The following is a 19,839-nucleotide window of genomic DNA, read 5'->3' as shown; positions in this document are numbered from 1 at the left end:
CCGTCTCTCTGGCAGCATTTAGACAGCGCGCTATTCCCCCCCGGCAACAACAACGCTATTATCGTCACGCGCATCATTTAACCCAGACGTGCGGCGCGCACGTCACGCACCTGAACAATATTTTGATGTCAGTCATCGTTTGTAATTCGCACGCCATGATAACGCACAAATAACGCTGTTATATCTTCAAAATAAACTAGAGGAAATCGGCTATGGATCCTGACATAAAAACAGGCAATTTATGGAATTGATCTTGTATTATGAGGCCTACCGCCTATCCAAATCTTAACGTTTACACTCGCCTCTATTCAACCCACGTAAAATGTATTTTCCCTACTGATTCATCGTTGTAAATTCCCCAAGCACATTTTTTGAATATTAAACTGAAATCCCAACTCGTCATAGTAGCAGAAAGAGTGAATTACTGTGAAACTCAGATTTATTGCGGCAGCTCGCGCTCTGGCTGAGCATCACTGACAGGCCTGGCTACAAGATGAGCTCTCATGACCCGCTCTAGAGGAGTGTGTGTGTGTCTGTATGTTGTCTTCTATTCCACACAAACTCGTGCACACCCCGACAGAGATCCACTCAGGCATTTGATTACTGGATACTTACAACAAAATATGTCCATTACACAATTACTCAAATACAGATTTGCTAGATTAGATTGTATTGAAAGAACACACACAGCAATTTGTGTAGCCTACTTGAGGAGGATGTTTGACAGAGAAAGCGATATGAGTATCGAGGTGAGAGGGAGAGATCTGACAATTGCCCCGCTAACTCTAATGAATTTTTTTGCAAATTGTAATCAAGCCGGGCCGTCGCGGTTGGCTGATAAATGAGGCCCAGGGGGATTGGTTGGGACCTCCGCTTTTCACTCTAGCATGTCCCCCCTGCACTAAATTAACAGCAACTTGTCGAAGCTTCAAATGAACCCCCAATGATTAATTCTGATGGAAAGCGAGCCATGAGACTCTCGTGACCTAATAGGCTCTGGCTTGAGAATGCTGTTACTGGAAATGAATACTCTATAAACCCCACATACACCAAGCTACACACACATCTCTCTCTCTCTCTCCCCCAATTCAATTTAAGGGCTTTATTGGTATGGGAAAGTTAGGTTTACATTGCCAAAGCAAGTGAAATAGATAATAAACAAAAGTGAAATAAACAATAAAAAATGTACAGTAAACATTACACTCTCTCCCTCCTTCTGTCACGTTCTGACCTTTATTTCCTTTGTTTTGTCTTTATTTAGTATGGTCAGGGCGTGAGTTGGGGTGGGCAGTCTGTTTGTTTTTCTATCTTGGTTCTTGTGTTCAGCCTAGTATGGTTCTCAATCAGAGGCAGGTGTCATTATTTGTCTCTGATTGAGAATCATACTTAGGTAGCCTGTGTTTCACTGTTGGTTTGTGGGTGTTTGTTTCCGTGTGAGTGTTTGTCGCCACATGGTACTGTTTCGGTTTTCGGTTTTCATCACATCGTTTATTGTTTTGTATTTCAGTGTTCAGTTCGTTTTTAATAAATCGTCAGGAACACTTACCACGCTGCATCTTGGTCCGATCCTTACTCCTCTTCAGACGAAGAGGACATCTGCCGTTACACCTTCAGTATCTCTTTCATACTGTAGGTGCAGGCCAACATATAGCAAATACACTACTAATATCAACAGAAAGATACAGGAACTAATACACTACTAATATCAACAGAAAGATACAGGTCCTCTCATGATTTAATTATACAATGATTACCAGTAATTGTTGCAACAATATTTAATGTACCTCAATGCAAATAGTCTCACTGAAGAGGTTTGACTTTGCTAAGGACAAATACATTTTCTTTTATAAATTGTTACCATCTCAATCAAATCCATTATATAGTAAATGTTCAGAATAACTTAAATTCTTCATTTGCAAGAGTCAGAAAACACATCATTCACATCCACATTTATGAACGTGTTCCTACATCTTTTTTATGCAACTTTAACATTCCACAGGAATCTTTAGAGTGATCATCTAATTTGTATCTAAATTAAAAACATGTTTTTTTACTGCATAATAGTTTATTATTATTATTGAGAAATAATCAACTATTTGCTTGGAGAACGTGTTCTTTCAGAAGAGGGACTTCATTAAAACACTAAAACTACGTTTTGCGGGAAGATTTAATCCACACTGAAGTCATTTCAAATGCAAATGAAAATAGCTTTGTAGATTCAGCATTTTACATTAAGTTGGTTATTTCAGGTTCAGGCATGAAATATAATTATTATATTGTCCTAATTTGTCCACCACTTTTAGCAAAAAATACCATGAAAATAACTATTGGGAAAATAATATTCGATCATTTCCATTTCACCGAGAAAAAGACGTGTGTATAGGCTACGTCGTTTTCAAGTAATTATTTTAATTGATTTATTTCTTAATTATTTTCAGAGTTAGATATCTATGGAAATTGTGTGTTGAGGATGAAAATATATTTATTGAACATCATTTCAGATTGAATTGGGGTTGAGACAATTCCAAAACAAATTCAGTCTATCCAGCAGATTAATTGCAATTCCACACAATAATTGAAAACATTTTTTTATTTTTATTCATTGCGCATTTCCTGAATTATATTTAAATTGAATTCATGAATTGATAAGTTTATTGAAGAAACTGACAACCTTAACCCAGAGTAAAGCATTAGTCATTTATACGGTCTCTATATCCATAGTATGCCCTGTCGGTATGGTTCACCATGGAGACAAATGTCATAACCAAACAGGGACACAGTCAGATACCTAGCTACTGTTCAGTCTGCTGGAAGGTTTCCTTGGCCAGGTCCCCTGTAGCTATCTGTCCTCTGGATCGCGCTGCATCAGGCTCACACCATCACGGCACCTAGCTACTGTTCACGCCTCATTCGGCCACTCCCCTTGCATTCCTAATAGTTGTGTCTCTCGGAGCAGAGCGGTCTGTGCTACCCAGTCCTCTGCTCTACGACACCGTCCGACTCATCTGGTGCACCGTGTGTGTGTCTATCCTCTCGTTGAGGCCATAACAATAAACACTGAGTTCATACTGATTCCCAACAACACAATGCCTGGATTGGGACCGAATGCAGCGCTTTACATTGACTTGCCCTTTGAAATGTACTTCCGGAGCCGTTACTTAGTAAACTGCTAAATGGGCATTTGAAAGTATTTAAATATGAGGAAACTGATATCCAATAGAACCCCAGTCATCTGGAGAGCCCCCCCATCTCTCCCCCACAGCATTACCTTTTACTGAGAAACCACTCTACCCCCCATCTCTTTCCTCCCTCAATTCAATGCAAGTGCTTTAAAGGTATGGGAAACATGTGTTAACATTGCCAAAGCAAGTGGAGTAGATAAACAAAAGTGAAATAAACAATAAAAGTTCAGTAAACATTAGTTCAGTAAACAAGTTCCAAAAGAATAAAGACATTACAAATGTAATTATGTATATGCACACATTATCTGTCCCACACAAGATTACTGTTTACAGAGTAACCACTCTGTCCCCCACAACATTACTGTTTACAGAGTAACCACTCTGCCCCCCCCACAACATTACTGTTTACAGAGTAACCACTCTGTCCCCCACAACATTACTGTTTACAGAGTAACCACTCTGCCCCCCCCACAACATTACTGTTTACAGAGTAACCACTCTGTCCCCCACAACATTACTGTTTACAGAGTAACCACTCTGCCCCCCCCACAACATTACTGTTTACAGAGTAACCACTCTGCCCCCCCACAACATTACTGTTTACAGAGTAACCACTCTGCCCCCCCACCCTCCCCTTCCTCTCTGCCCCCCACAACATTACTGTTTACAGAGTAACCACTCTGCCCTCCCACCCTCCCCTTCCTCTCTGCCCCCCACAACATTACTGTTTACAGAGTAACCACTCTGCCCTCCCACCCTCCCCTTCCTCTCTGCCCCCCACAACATTACTGTTTACAGAGTAACCACTCTGCCCCCCCACACCATTACTGTTTACAGAGTAACCACTCTGCCCCCCCTCCCTCCCCTTCCTCTCTGTTCCCCACAACATTACTGTTTACAGAGTAACCACTCTGCCCCCCCCTCCCTCCCCTTCCTCTCTGTTCCCCACAGCATTACTGTTTACAGAGTAACCACTCTGCCCCCCCTCCCTCCCCTCCCTACCCTTCCTCTCTGCCCCCCCCCCCCCCCTCCCTCCCCTGGCTGCTCTTTTTCTCACTTCCCCGTCTAATCTCTTTAATTACATCTGCTGTCGTGGCCTGCCACGGTCCCATTGTCCTCCCCTGTGCCTGGTGCTTTGTGAGGGCAGACCCCTGTCCGTCTCCGCCCACCTCCCCTGTGCCTGGTGCTTTGTGAGGGCAGACCCCTGTCCGTCTCCCCCTTCTTGGCTGCTTTGTGCTCCCCTTGGTCCTCTTCCTGAATCCCAGAGGGCTGGAGAGGATTAAAGGGGTATTATCCCATTACAGACAGGACATATAGGACCTTGGTCTAACGCCTTCATCTGCACCACACACACTAGTGCACGCATAGACACATACACACTAGTGCACGCATAGACACACACACACACACACACACACACTAGTGCACGCATAGACACACACACACACACTAGTGCACGCATAGACACACACACACACACTAGTGCACGCATAGACACACACTAGTGCACGCATAGACACACACACACTAGTGCACGCATAGACACACACACACACAGTAGTGCACGCATAGACACACACACACTAGTGCACGCATAGACACATACACACCTAAGCATATTGGAACATGCAGACAGCCCAGAAGTACACTAGCACCCACGCAGACACACACACACAAGCATGCACACACACAGCTTAATTCCAGGCCCAGCCTAACATATCCATCTTCCCAGTTCCCACCCGTTATCCATGTTCTGATTTAACAGACATTAACAGTTATATTAAGAAGCATATTTTGTCTTTATTGAAAAGAGACACATTACAGTAGAAGACTGTATTAGGTATCAACACAGTACTGTACAGATGACACAAACTCAATAGAACAATAATAATAACAATAATAATTAGAAGATCAATGACAATTGGAATAATAACGCTGCTTGATGCTGATAGGTCACAATAGAGGTGGATGGACTAGACTGATAACTGAACCCAAGCAGTTAGGAGGAGAGGGGTCTTCTTCCATATCTAGATCGCATTAGAACCCTATTAAATAATTTGACTGGCAGTCGTCTCGGGTTGGGTTGTGTAGCTACATACAGGATGAATGAGCAACGACAAAGAGGTCACCAAATACACACGGGAACCAAATAAACAAAAACAAATGACCATAGTTTGTTTATTACGGTTTGTTGATTACATCTATGTACATGTGGTGAACGCTGTGCTGATGTGTCGACTGGCATGTATAGAAGGGAGAGCTGTGGCTGGTTTAATGGTACGTAAGTAACACCAGACTGATTGACATGGTGAGTGTGTCCCCCATAGTGCTCTTCTCCCTGGCAGGGACACTGATACATGTCTCAACGTCTCACGTCTAAAGAGGAGATTCTAGACAGCCTGGAAACCAAACTGATATGCTCCGTTTCACCATTGAAACCAATCTTCTGGATTCCAGGCTAGCTTTTTGATGCTTCCTGAACCCAACTATAAGGGAGGACAGCTCACACTATTGGCTAATAATGACTTCCACTGGCTACTTCAGAGGGGGAAGGGAGAGCAGCTTGACCACCAATGAGGATTGTGTCCAATACGATGTCTAACCTCTTCATATCTCCCACTAGTGTGAGAGCCAGTGGCTGAGATAGGAACAGTTTCAGGCCAGCAGACAATATGAGGGAAGAGACCAGGGATCTACACAAACATCCATCCATGCAAAAGTGTTCTACAGGAAAGACTTTGAGAGGAGAGGGCTGACGAGAGCATCAAACTGGATACGTAGTGCATCGTTTTGTCAGAAATAAAACGACTTGGTCTCCTCCTCAGTCAAAACCTCACAAGTGTTATTAAGTTGGAGAAATCCCTCTAGTGACGAGGGAGAGGTTTAACGCTGCTATTTCTGCTACTGCAACAATAAGGTTCAATAAGGTTCAATAATGTTCAATAAAGGTTTGGTCAGGTGTACTTTAGTGTTCGTGGCTGCCTGTGGACAAAGCCTGATGCCTCAGCACTTCTCATGTTAATCACACTCAACATGTTTAGCTCTTTTCACATTTCTATCGGACGCAGAGAAGCGTGTGTGTGATGTATGGGCTTGTCTACAGCATACGCAGGTATTGCAAGGTGTGTTAAACAGAAACACCTAACACACGTTAGCATGGACATCTATACCTGTCCTCCATATTGCTTTAATACCTGTACAGGTGAGGCAGGAGTCACTACTTATATTAGGCGTTTATACACACACACACACACACACACACAAAGGTAACAAACATCAAGGGCAAAAGCAATCATAAATACGGGAGCATTTGACGCTTAGGAATGGTTTGGGGGGAGAAAGACTCATATCACACACGAGGACACACACAGTAAGGTTTAAGAACAGGCAAAGGCAGAGGGACGTGTGCAGAGCAGAGACGTTGGCAACACGAAGAGGGACAGGAGGAAAGGAAAGCCCCTGATGTTAAACATTCCAGCAACGTTCAGTCAACCCATCACTGGCTTATTTCTCCCAATAAAAACACCACATGGGCATCGGCAAACCTCCACTCAAACCGCAGAGAGAACACGACGCTCTCAGAGTAAAGAACTTCCTACTTCCTTCAGATACATCATGACATCACCACCAAAAGAGCTTTTCAAAAAGAGAGAAAGAAAAGCGATAGAGGAAGAGAGAGAAGTAAAATATTATTTACACACAGTAGGATTCCAGACGCAGAGAAGCCCTTCCTATCGAGTCACTGAGCAGAAAGGATGCATCCCAAATAGCTGCCTATTCCCTACATAGTGAACTTCTTTTAACCAGAATCCTATGGGCGCGGGTCAAAAGTAGTGCACTGTTCAAGGGAATAGGGTGCCATTCAGGACGCAAACGAAGAGATTCTAGAGGCAGAGACTGTATGATTGGTTGGGGAGCAACAGACATGGCTATCCAATGACAGAGAGAGGATGGAGGAAACGCATGCCGAGTACCTCAGAAGACCTGATGGGAGGCGGCCCAGAGTCTATCCTGACCTATGACGTCATATATGATGTCAGTCAACTTGACAAGGGGAAAACTCAGAGGGGGCACAAATTAGGAACTCTTCTCCGAATCAGAACAGTCTAATTCTATGAAGAAACAGTATCCATCAGATCGTAGATATTCTACAAAAGCTGACAGCCCATCATGGATTGAACTGTCAGACAAACGTCTTCTTAGATTAAATGAAATAGATTGAACACTGATGAGCCCATCTAGTATAAATAGTGCTACATTTACACCGTGGATGCTGTTCCTGGATCAGTTGTAGATCAGTGTTAGTGAACGGGAGTATGGACCTGACAACTGATACCTGCACCACACCTAAGTAATCAACAGGAACATGACAGAGTCCTGCCTATCCGTTTCCTCCCATCCTCTGCCGGTCCCTATGCAACAAGACATTATCACGATGCGTTTCCTCCCATCCTCTGCCGGTCCCTATGCAACAAGACATTATCACGATGCGTTTCCTCCCATCCTCTGCCGGTCCATATGCAACAAGACATTATCACGATGCGTTTCCAGCTGAAACAGCAGATACAGTGTATATGAGGACCTGATAAAGTAAAGAAAAGGCAGAATAATATGCAGAAGGATAAAACACTAAACAGAAAACACTTTCCCCTGGTCTCTGTGTGGTGGACCAACCGTACGATGATCCTGAAGAAGGCTGATGGTCTGATGCTGAGCATCACGATGCTTCCTGTACATTCTGGAGGTGGACTGTTCCTCTGAACGGATGAAATGTAAATCTAAGACTGTTGTTGAGGCGAGTGGAATTGTGGGGGTTTCAAGATCACATAGAATTGACCGTCTCTGGTCCCTGAGCCTGGAAATACATACACGCTTTTTACACCTAGCAAGTGGCTTCTAATAGAAATGACAAACTCACTTCTCTGTAGAACTGATTCATTGGTCCAGTAATTCACAACGAGATAAACACAATGTGGACGGGATGAACAACCTTTTTTTTAATTGAAAAGAGAAAGTGTCTGTCATGCTATCACACTTTCTGTTTTACTTCCAAGGAATATCCGATATTTAGGATTTTCTTCTCTCACTTTCTTAAACTGTTTATACAAGAAGATATTTTTGTTCCACATTAAAAAATAAAAAATAAACATCCACAGGAGAAAGAGATCACATAATTTACTGAAGAGAAGAGAGGGGAAACACTGATTATGTGGAGAACTAAAGAAGAACCAGAGTAGTAGAGGAGTTCTGTTCAGTTGATCAGTGTTCTTTGTAGTTCTTTGTAGTTCTCATGTTACAAGGTAGAGCTCCCATAACTTAAGTGAAAAGCAACCCCCCCTTCCACAACATGCTACAGAGGCCTTCTTCAAACATCCAACGTCTTTCCAAACCCGCAGGCCTCTGTTTCTGTACAGCTGAGAAAGCAGTGACATAGTAGTGATATAGTGTGTGTGTGGCCTGGGTTGAAGCTGGGAGCAGATTGCAGATCGGAGTCAATAGAGGGTATATGAGAAGGGGGAGTCAATAGAGGGTATATGAGAAGGGGGAGTCGCTGCTTTTCACGTGATTTTGGCCACCTCCTCCCCATGTCCCATCATGCTTAGGGCCACATGCAGCCAGGTAGATAGCAGTGGGGGAAGCCGATGACCTGACTCCACCCGGAAGTAATGCCAAGCCACCTCCTGTCCCCATGCTTTTACAGGGGAGGGCCTTGTGAGGAAATTGATAATTGGACCGAAGCACGCGGGGGAGGGGGTCATCATGATGTGGGGCAGAGAGCCAAAAGGACAGAGGGCTTCATCAACGGCAACAGGAGTGCTAGTGTCTTCTGTGTGAGATTAGTGTCAGAGTGGAGAGGGTAAGAGGTCAATGAGTGCACTAAGACAAGGAGTGCAGAAGTAGTGGTTCCCAAAAGAGTTCAGTAATTTTCTCCCAATTCAGACTCTCTCCAAGCCCCTCACTTCCAAAAATGTCACAGTTTTTTTTCAGTCAGGATTTTGAGTGTGTAATATGCATATAATGTCACAATGTGTGTTTAGCCTGTTAATATCCTGCGAGCCGCAGTACCCAGAGGCCTCCTGAAGGGGGCAGTAGTGTTTATATGAGTGCGGTGCTGCCCGTGCTGCTGCAGCTGTTGTTGCGGTTGGTGTTGCGTCGGGACAGGTTGGGCGTGGCCATAAGTGGGTAGCGTTCATCGGGACAGCCGTACTGCAGCAGCGTGTCAACACACTCCTGGCTGCTGGCCTGCCGTGCATAAGCCAGCGCGCTGTTACCGTGGGCGTCCCTCGCCATCAGATCCACCCCGTACTGGAGGAGAGAGGGATGGCGAGAGAGCAGAGAGGAGTGAGGGGGATGAGGGAGAGAGGAGAGAGGGATGGCGAGAGAGCAGAGAGGAGTGAGGGGGATGAGGGAGAGAGGGATGGGGGAGAGGAGAGAGAGGGATGGGGGAGAGGAGAGAGAGGGATGGGGAGAGGAGAGAGAGGGATGGGGGAGAGGAGAGAGAGGGATGGGGAGAGGAGAGAGAGGGATGGGGGAGAGGAGAGAGAGAGGGATGGGGGAGAGGAGAGAGAGGGATGGGGGAGAGGAGAGGGATGGGGAGAGGGGGATGGGGGAGAGGAGAGGGATGGGGAGAGGGGGATGGGGGAGAAGAGAGAGAGGGATGGGGGAGAGAGGAGAGAGGGATGGGGGAGAGAGGAGAGGAGAGAGAGGGATGGGGGAGAGAGGGGGATGGGGGAGAGAGGAGAGGGGGATAGAGGAGAGAGGGGGATGGGGGATAGACGAGAGAGGGGGGGATGGGGGATAGAGGAGAGAGGGGGATGGGGGATAGAGGAGAGAGGGGGATGGGGGAGAGGAGAGAGGGATGGGGGAGAGGAGAGAGAGGAATGGGGGAGAGGAGAGAGAGGAATGGGGAGAGGAGAGAGAGGGATGGGGGAGAGAGGAGAGGGGGGTAGGGGAGAGAGGGGGATGGGGGAGAGAGGAGAGAGGGATAGGGGAGAGAGGGATAGGGGAGAAAGGGATAGGGGAGAGAGGGGTTAGGGGAGAGAGGGGTTAGGGGAGAGAGGGGTTAGGGGAGATAGGAGAGGGGGATAGAGGAGAGAGGGGGATGGGGGAGAGAGGAGAGAGGAGAGAGGGGGATGGGGGAGAGAGGAGAGAGGAGAGAGGGAAAGATAGAGTAAGTTATTTGACATGGCAACATCTTGGTCTACAGACAACATTCAGGGTGAGGAACCATGGACAGATCCTGTTGGTATTGTCCTCTCTCTCACCCAGATGAGGAGCTGTGTGATGACCACGTTGCCCTTGCGGCACGCCAGGTGAAGGGCGGTGCGTCCGTCTCCCTCTCCACACGTCTCGTTGACTTGCTCCCGGGAGCCGTGAGCCAGAAGCAGGATGACGCAGCGCAGGTCCTCCTCGGCCGTGGCCCTCAGCAGCTGCTGGCCCAGGGATAGGTCAACCCCCGAGAGCGACGCCAGGAACAACCGCTGCTCGTACTTAGCTCGGATCCAACGCTCACGCTCCTCCCTGAGAGATAAATACACAGACTACTGGTTAAGAGGAACAATCTTAACATCATCTTCTCCACCTGTTCATCTAGTCACGCTCCTCCCTGAGAGATAAATACACAGACTACTGGTTAAGAGGAACGATCTTAACATCATCTTCTCCACCTGTTCATCTAGTCACGCTCCTCCCTGAGAGAGAGAAATACACAGACTACTGGTTAAGAGGAACAATCTTAACATCATCTTCTCCACCTGTTCATCTAGTCACGCTCCTCCCTGAGAGAGAGAAATACACAGACTACTGGTTAAGAGGAACAATCTTAACATCATCTTCTCCACCTGTTCATCTAGTCACGCTCCTCCCTGAGAGAGAGAAATACACAGACTACTGGTTAAGAGGAACGATCTTAACATCATCTTCTCCACCTGTTCATCTAGTCACGCTCCTCCCTGAGAGAGAGAAATACACAGACTACTGGTTAAGAGGAACGATCTTAACATCATCTTCTCCACCTGTTCATCTAGTCACGCTCCTCCCTGAGAGAGAGAAATACACAGACTACTGGTTAAGAGGAACGATCTTAACATCATCTTCTCCACCTGTTCATCTAGTCACACTCCTCCCTGGAGAAGGAACACATAGGACAGAAGGGGGATGTTCACCATTGTTCTAGTTCACCTAGCAGTGTGGATATCTGCTGACTGTTACAGGGATATCTGCTGACTGTTACAGGGATGATAACGGCTGACTGTTACAGGGATATCTGTTGACTGTTACAGGGATGATATCTGTTACAGGGATGATATCTGCTGACTGTTACAGGGATGATATCTGTTGACTGTTACAGGGATGATAAATGTTGACTGTTACAGGGTTGATATCTGCTGACTGTTACAGGGATGATATCTGCTGACTGTTACAGGGATGATATCTGTTGACTGTTACAGGGATGATATCTGTTGACTGTTACAGGGATGATATCTGTTGACTGTTACAGGGATGATATCTGTTGACTGTTGCAGGGATGATATCGGCTGACTGTTGCAGGGATGATATCGGCTGACTGTTGCAGGGATGATATCGGCTGACTGTTACAGGGATATCTACTGGGTCTCTTTGGGAAGCACAGGACCATTCTTAGCAAGAATGAGTTCAGATGGTAAAAAAGTGAATGGAAGAGTGGGTTAACTAGGACTGGGTTAACTAGGAGTATGTTAACTAGCCTAGTCTGTGAAGGAGAAAGACACCATGCAAACCCCATAGCGCTGAGAGAGACCAGGAAAGAGAGAGACCAGGAGAGAGAGAGAGAGACCAGGAGAGAGAGAGAGACCAGGAGAGAGAGAGAGACCAGGAGAGAGAGAGAGAGACCAGGAGAGAGAGAGAGAGACCATGAGAGAGAGAGAGAGACCATGAGAGAGAGAGAGAGAGAGACCATGAGAGAGAGAGAGACCAGGAGAGAGAGAGAGACCAGGAGAGAGAGAGAGAGACCAGGAGAGAGAGAGAGAGAGACCAGGAGAGAGAGAGAGACCAGGAGAGAGAGAGAGAGACCAGGAGAGAGAGAGAGAGAGACCAGGAGAGAGAGAGAGAGAGAGACCAGGAGAGAGAGAGAGAGAGACCAGGAGAGAGAGAGAGACCAGGAGAGAGAGAGAGACCAGGAGAGAGAGAGAGACCAGGAGAGAGAGAGAGACCAGGAGAGAGAGAGAGAGAGAGAGAGAGAGAGAGAGGGGAAGCGGGGCAGTGTGAGTACAGAGTGGTAACAGTTTCCAGCCACTCAATCTAATCCTGTGATGTGATAGCGCTAATCTCTCCCTAATCCCCGCCATGTAAACACAGCCTTTCAGCCCAATTGGGATTATCCATGCATCAATCCTCCTGTTAGAAAGGAGAGGAACCACAGTGGCCTGGGGAGAGGATAGGGGAGGGACAGGAGTGAGGATATAGAGCTGTCCTGTATCCCTAGAAACAACAGTCCCCCTCAGGGGGTCCTGGGTCCCCCACTATCCAGGATATGGAGAACACAGTATAGTGGAACCTCACTGCTGGCTCACTTCCTCTGTAATGACCTACCCTGGGTGGAGGGTTAGGCCTGAGAGAGAGCATTACATACACACACCAGGAGAGAGAAAGACAGGATATACAGTAAAAGTCAAACATTTAGACATCTACTGTTTCAAGGATTTTTCTTTGTTTTTACTATTTTCTACATTGTAGAATAATAGTCAAGACATCAAAACCATGGAAACAAAAAAGTGTTAAACAAAATTAAAATATATTTTATATTTCAGATTCTTCAACATGGCCACCCTTTGCCTTGATGACTTTGTAGACTCTTGGCATTCTCTCAACCAGCTTCACCTGGAATGCTTGAAGGAGTTCCCACATTTGTTGGCTGCTTTTCCTTCACTATGTGGTCCAACTCATCCCAAACCATCTCAATTGGGTTGAGGTCGGGTGATTGTGGAGGACAGGTCATCTCATGCAGCACTCCATCACTCTCCTTCTTGGTCAAATAGCCCTTACACAGCCAAGAGGTGTGTTGGGTCATTGTCCTGTTAAAAAACAAATTATAGTCCCACTAAGCGCAAACCAGATGGGTTGGCGTATCACTGCAGAATGCTGTGGTAGCCATGCTGGTTAAGTGTGCCTTGAATTGTAAATAAATCACAGACAGTGTCACCAGCAAAGCACCCCCACACCACCTCCTCCATGCTTCACGGTGGGAACCACACATACAGAGATCATCCATTCACCTACTCTGCATCTCACAAAGACAAGGCGGTTGGAACGAAAAAACTCAAATTTGGACTCATCAGACCAAAGGACAGATTTCCACCGGTCTAATATCCATTGCTTGTGTTTTTTGGCCCAAGAAAGAATCTTCTTATTGGTGTCTTTAGTAGTGGTTTCTTTGCAGCAGTTTGACCACAAAGGCCTGATTCACGCAGTTTCCTCTGAACAGTTGATGTTGAGATGTGTCTGTTACTTGAACTCTGAAGCATTTGTTTGGGCTGCAATTTCTGAGGCTGATGAACTTACCCTCTGCAGCAGAGGTAACTCTGGGTCTTCCTTTCCTGTGGCGGTCCTCATGAGAGCCAGTTTCATCATAGCGCTTGGTTTAAGCGACTGCACAAAGTTCTTGAAGGCCCAGATTGACTGACCTTCATGTCTTAAGGTAATGATGGACTGTCATTTCTCTTTGCTTATTTGAGCTGTTCTTGCCATAATATGGACTTGGTCTTTTACCAAATAGGGCTATCTTCTGTATACCACCTCTACTTTGTCACAACACAACTGATTGGCTCAAAGGCACTGAGGAAAGAAATTACACAAATTAACAAGGCATACCTGATAATTGAAATGCATTCCAGGTGACTACCTCATGAAGCTGGTTGAGAGAATGCCAAGAGTGTGCAAAGCTGTTATCAAGGCAACAAAGAAGAATCTCAAATATAAAATATATTTTGGTTACTACATGATTCCATGTGTGTTATTTCATAGTTTTAATGTCTTCACTATTATTCTACAATGTAGAAAATAGTACAAATAAAGAAAAACCCTTGAATGAGTAGGTGTGTCCAAACTTTTGACTGGTACTGTATGTAGAGTGTGAATCAAACCTTTCCATATCCTCTCCTACTGTTAGTGCACTGCTTTTCAAGATCTTTTAAACACTGCCAAAGATTTGGAATTTTCTTGAGACCCTCAAATTCAACAAAGCCAATGACAGCAACCTAGTCACCCACCAGAGGTTTCTGACCCACTGTCTGGGAACCACTAAGGACTGGTCATGAAATGCTGGCTTCTCAAGGCAACAGGGCTGTCTAGGACTGCCTATATGTTGACAGGTCTGAGGTGTAGGGGATAACGAAGTCGCCTCGTCAGCCATAACAGAAGATGAGTGATGAGACCTTAGGGTGTCTCAGAGGGTTAACCTCAAACAGACCCATTGACGGAAGTAATTACAAATTAGCCGCGTGTGGAGGGTCTCTCTCTCTCTGCAGGAGAAAGCGTTTTATCAGAGCGCGAGGGGGGCAGACGGACAGATGATAAAAATAGTCAATCTATAGCCCTGGGGATCGATGCCCTGCGACATCCTTCTTAATCAAAGCCTCGGCAACGGGATGACTGGGCCCAACCCCCGGCAACGATTTCCTTTTTCCTTCAAACCACTGCAACCGTGGCTGAGCATCCACACACACACACACACACACACATCCACACCGAGTGCCCTTACTCAACACACACACACACACACACACACACACACATCCACACACACACCGAGTGCCCTTACTCAACACACACACACACACACACACACACATCTAGCTAATATCAAAACGTTAGAAATTGGTTTCTGGCTAAACTTGTCTCAAAGTAGCTATAGGCCAGGAAGGAGGATATTCATTCACTAACTTCTGTGGTTATACAGAAAGGATGGTGGGAGGAGAGAGAGACAGACAAATACAACTAGATGGAGAGTTTTAGAGGTGTGGGAACCCAGTAGAATCTCATTAACTCTCTCCCCAGAGAATAGACAGTGTGTTGCGTTTGGTTGTGTGTGTGTGTTTGAGGGGGTGTAACCTAGGTATGGGGGCCTGCCTGCCACATTACCCTCTCTGGTCGGGGGCTAGCCTAGCAGGACGGAATGTCCCTGGTCTTCCTGCCTGTCCCGGGGAGAGAGTGAGGAGGCTGGGCGGAGGTACACGGGCCAGAGCCCCGGGACAAAGCCCCAGGGAGGGGTGGGCAGGGAGGGTCTCGGCAGGGGCCTGGGCCCTCGTCTCTCTGGGTGTGTGTGGAGGAAATGCGGAGGCAGCACTTCAATGCTTCCTGGCACGCATGCCTTCCCCAGAGGACAGAGTTGCTATGGCTGGAGTCTGGGCCTTCCCCAGAGGACAGAGTTGTTATGAGCTGGAGTCTGGGCCTTCCCCAGAGGACAGAGTTGCTATGGCTGGAGTCTGGGCCTTCCCCAGAGGACAGAGTTGTTATGGGCTGGAGTCTGGGCCTTCCCCAGAGGACAGAGTTGCTATGGCTGGAGTCTGGGCCTTCCCCAGAGGACAGAGTTGCTATGGGCTGGAGTCTGGGTCTTCCCCAGAGGACAGAGTTGCTATGGCTGGAGTCTGGGCCTTCCCCAGAGGACAGAGTTGCTATGGGCTGGAGTCTGGGTCTTCCCCAGAGGACAGAGTTGCTATGGCTGGAGTCTGGGCCTTCCCCAGAGGACAGAGTTGCTATGGCTGGAGTCTGGGCCTTCCCCAGAGGACAGAGTTGTTATGGGCTGGAGTCTGGGCCTTCCCCAGAGGACAGAGTTGTTATGGGCTGGAGTCTGGGCCTTCCCCAGAGGACAGAGTTGCTATGGCTGGAGTCTGGGCCTTCCCCAGAGGACAGAGTTTCTATGGGCTGGATCCTGGGTCTTCCCCAGGACAGAGTTGTTATGGGCTGGATTCTGGGTCTTCTCCAGGACAGAGTTGCTATGGCTGGAGTCTGGGTCTTCCCCAGGACAGAGTTGTTATGGGCTGGAGTCTGGGTCTTCCCCAGGACAGAGTTGTTATGGGCTGGATCCTAGGTCTTCTCCAGGACAGAGTTGTTATGGGCTGGAGTCTGGGTCTTCTCCAGGACAGAGTTGTTATAGGCTGGAGTCTGGGTCTTCTCCAGGACAGAGTTGTTATAGGCTGGAGTCTGGGTCTTCTCCAGGACAGAGTTGTTATAGGCTGGAGTCTGGGTCTTCTCCAGGACAGAGTTGTTATAGGCTGGAGTCTGGGTCTTCTCCAGGAGAGTGTTGTTATGGGCTGGAGTCTGGGTCTTCTCCAGGACAGAGTTGTTATGGGCTGGAGTCTGGGTCTTCTCCAGGACAGAGTTGTTATGGGCTGGAGTCTGGGTCTTCTCCAGGACAGAGTTGTAATGGGCTGGAGTCTGGGTCTTCTCCAGGACAGAGTTGTAATGGGCTGGAGTCTGGGTCTTCTCCAGGACAGAGTTGTAATGGGCTGGAGTCTGGGTCTTCTCCAGGACAGAGTTGTTATGGGCTGGAGTCTGGGTCTTCTCCAGGACAGAGTTGTTATGGGCTGGAGTCTGGGTCTTCTCCAGGACAGAGTTGTTATGGGCTGGAGTCTGGGTCTTCTCCAGGACAGAGTTGTTATAGGCTGGAGTCTGGGTCTTCTCCAGGACAGAGTTGTTATGGGCTGGATCCTGGGTCAGGCAGAGACAAGGGCCCAGACACACACAAACGCGCGCGCGCGCCATGTTGTACACAATGGGAACGGACAAACTCAGGGTGGTGACAGCACAGCATTGTAAGGGAGAAGATGAAGTGTCCACATTCACACACGATCACATGACAGGATGGATGTCCCCTACAATGGCCTCCACAACACGTGACAAACACCCCCCCCCCCCCCCCCCCCCCGACTTAGATAATGAAACACTAAACTGTTGTTTCCAACACTGCTAATATACCCTACTGACAAGCACACAGCGACATTATCCCCCCTGAATGAGAAAATACACTAGTAAGAATGAATCCATTACTAAGTGATTTTCCAACTGACATTTGGTGTTCATCTTGAAAGGCATTAAGGGGTAGCATGCTACCATTATCCTCTGGTTAGAGTATTGAGAGCAGTTTGGAAACTAGAAAGGCTAATTGGACTAATTAGCTACTCAGAAAGGCTCTCTGACAAAAGCTGGGGAGGGTGGTGTGTGTGCCTGAGGGCCCCCCCCCCCCTCCGTGTGTCTAAGAGAGGTACCTGTCTGACTGCAGCTCACTGTTCCACCATGTTTGTCTCACTTATCACATTGGATTAGAGGACAGGCTGCAGCACCACGGAGCACTGTGAAGATAATTAACCACAGGTCCTGCTCAGACAGACTGACAGGGACACACTCTCACACAGGATGCAACCACACACACACTCCCCACAACCCCTATTCTCTCTCACCACCTACAGCAAATGCTTAAAAAGGGAACACGAAGGGTGTGTGTGTGTGTGTGTGTGTGTGAATAATAATCACAGGAGGCAGATTTCCTAGCCAGTCTAATTAAACACTACAGGTCATGCCAGCGAGGGCTCCAACATGTCCGAACGCAATGAGCCTTTCACAAGAAATGCCCCCCGACCACAACACACACACACTTCAACGTTTCCCATTAGTGCGTTCATGTGAGATGACAGCAACACATTATTATCATGATAATGACTTAGGTAAATCTATTCCACCCTGAGAGAGAGGAACCCCATGTATGTACAACCCTGTCTGTTCTCTCTGTACTGTAGGTTGAGAAACAGTGGTGAGAGGTAAATACATGGGGGTTGTGTGTAGGTGTGTGTAGGTGTGTGTGTAGGTGTGTGTAGGTGTGTGTAGGGGTGTGTGTAGGTGTGTGTAGGTGTGTGTAGGGGTGTGTGTAGGTGTGTGTAGGTGTGTGTAGGTGTGTGTTACAAGCGTCAGTTAAAGCCATGACCAACCCCTTGGTGAATAGAACAGCGGGCTGGTTTGACTGACAGCTTCATTAGCCTGTGTTAGGAGGTTGTTAGCGGGACTGTTGACTTCCGCCGCCGCAGAGCAGGAGAGGAGCGACAGTGGGGTTCTGTCGCCGTTGGAAACCGTGGGGTGAGGAATGTGCTTGTTTGGGGTTACCCGGGGATAAACAGGGGGGCTGGTGTCAGTCTCTGACTCTCATCTGGGGCCAACTGGAGACAGGAGCTGAAGAATAGATACGTGTCATTTCCTGCCTCTTTTAGGTGCATGAGTCTGTGTTTGTATTATTTCTGTGTGTGTTGGTTCTCCCTGGCCAGTCTCTTTGTTGCAGTGTGTTTACACACAGGCCCAGTAGTTTCCTGTCTCCCCCAGACCCCCAGGCAGAGCCCCGTCTGATTGGTCAACTCTGACAGCCGTCCACTCCACTGGGCCGTCCGACCGTGACTGGTCAACCAGCTGCTCTCCACTGCCACTACGACCACGGGGAGGGAGGGGGTCTATGACCAGGGGGAAGGAGGGAGGGGGTCTACGACCAGGGGGAGGGAGGGAGGGAGTCTACGACCAGGGGAAGGGAGGGGGTCTACGACCACGGGGAGGGAGGGAGGGGGTCTACGACCACAGGGAGGGAGGGAGGGGGTCTACGACCACAGGGAGGGAGGGGGTCTACGACCGCGGGGAGGGAGGGGGTCTACGACCGCGGGGAGGGAGGGGGTCTACGACCAGGGGGGGGAGGGGGTCTACGACCAGGGGGGGGGAGGGGGTCTACGACCACGGGGGGGGGAGGGGGTCTACGACCAGGGGAGGGAGGGGGTCTACGACCACGGGGAGGGAGGGGGTCTATGACCACGGGGAGGGAGGGGGTCTACGACCACGGGAAGGGAGGGGGGTCTACGACCAGGGGGGGGAGGGGGTCTACGACCACGGGGAGGGAGGAGGTCTACGACCCCAAAATAGACCCTGGATACAAGACTCACAGCAGAGTCCCACATCCTAATAAATCAGAACAATAGTCATTATCTAGCATTATGGTGTTATCAAATGATCATTTACAGTTGATGGCTAATGTTGCCTATTAAAGTGATGACATTTTTGTGACACGCAGTGATTCATTAAGTGACTAAATAATGTGTCGTTGTTTTCCACCTAAAATGGAGTTGACCTTATTACCCATGTCTAAAATTACCAGCATTATCATAACTGTCATCACCAGCATCATGATCATTTCCAGCATCATTACCGTAAAGGGCTGTTATTCGATGCCCTCCAACAACAACACATCATCATGAGACATTCCTCAACATGATCATCTTTATCTCTTAACAAAGAGAGAAGACATCCTTGTTAACATACATAATAACATCCATATCACATTCCCATTCTAACAGTGTGTTGCTGGGTCTGATCTGCACTGTGAGACGCACAGACCTCAGGAATACCACCACCATTCATTACAGAATGGAACTGTGGCAGAGCAGTGAGAGGAACCAGGTTGGACTGAAGTCCTCAGTCAGTGACACACACACACACACACACACACACCACACAGCGTTGTCAGTCAGTCAGTGACAAACACCACACAGCGTCGTCAGTCAGTCAGTGACACACACACCACACAGCGTTGTCAGTCAGTCAGTGACACACACACACACCACGTCGTCCTTCAGTCAGTCAGTCAGTGACACAC

At 47.7% G+C, this 19,839-nt stretch overlaps 1 protein-coding gene across 7 annotated transcripts in view; it reads right to left on the bottom strand.

Annotated features, from left to right (window-relative positions):
- Nucleotides 1-8,150: 8,150 nt before the first annotated feature.
- LOC110527298 (arf-GAP with GTPase, ANK repeat and PH domain-containing protein 1) overlaps nt 8,151-19,839 on the bottom strand; it is a 249,244-nt gene continuing 237,555 nt past the window's right edge. For all 7 annotated transcript variants that reach the window (XM_036982303.1, XM_036982301.1, XM_036982302.1 and 4 more), the window contains 2 exons: nt 10,448-10,703; nt 8,151-9,488 (listed from right to left, as the gene is read on the bottom strand). In XM_036982303.1, the coding sequence (XP_036838198.1) occupies nt 9,279-9,488; nt 10,448-10,703 (466 nt within the window). In that variant the 3' untranslated portion in view covers nt 8,151-9,278. The remainder of the gene's footprint in view (nt 9,489-10,447; nt 10,704-19,839) is intronic.

This window comes from Oncorhynchus mykiss, chromosome 7, assembly GCF_013265735.2.
Source record: "Oncorhynchus mykiss isolate Arlee chromosome 7, USDA_OmykA_1.1, whole genome shotgun sequence".
Taxonomy (NCBI): Eukaryota; Metazoa; Chordata; class Actinopteri; order Salmoniformes; family Salmonidae; genus Oncorhynchus; species Oncorhynchus mykiss.
This window is presented reverse-complemented; position numbering and strand designations above follow the sequence as displayed.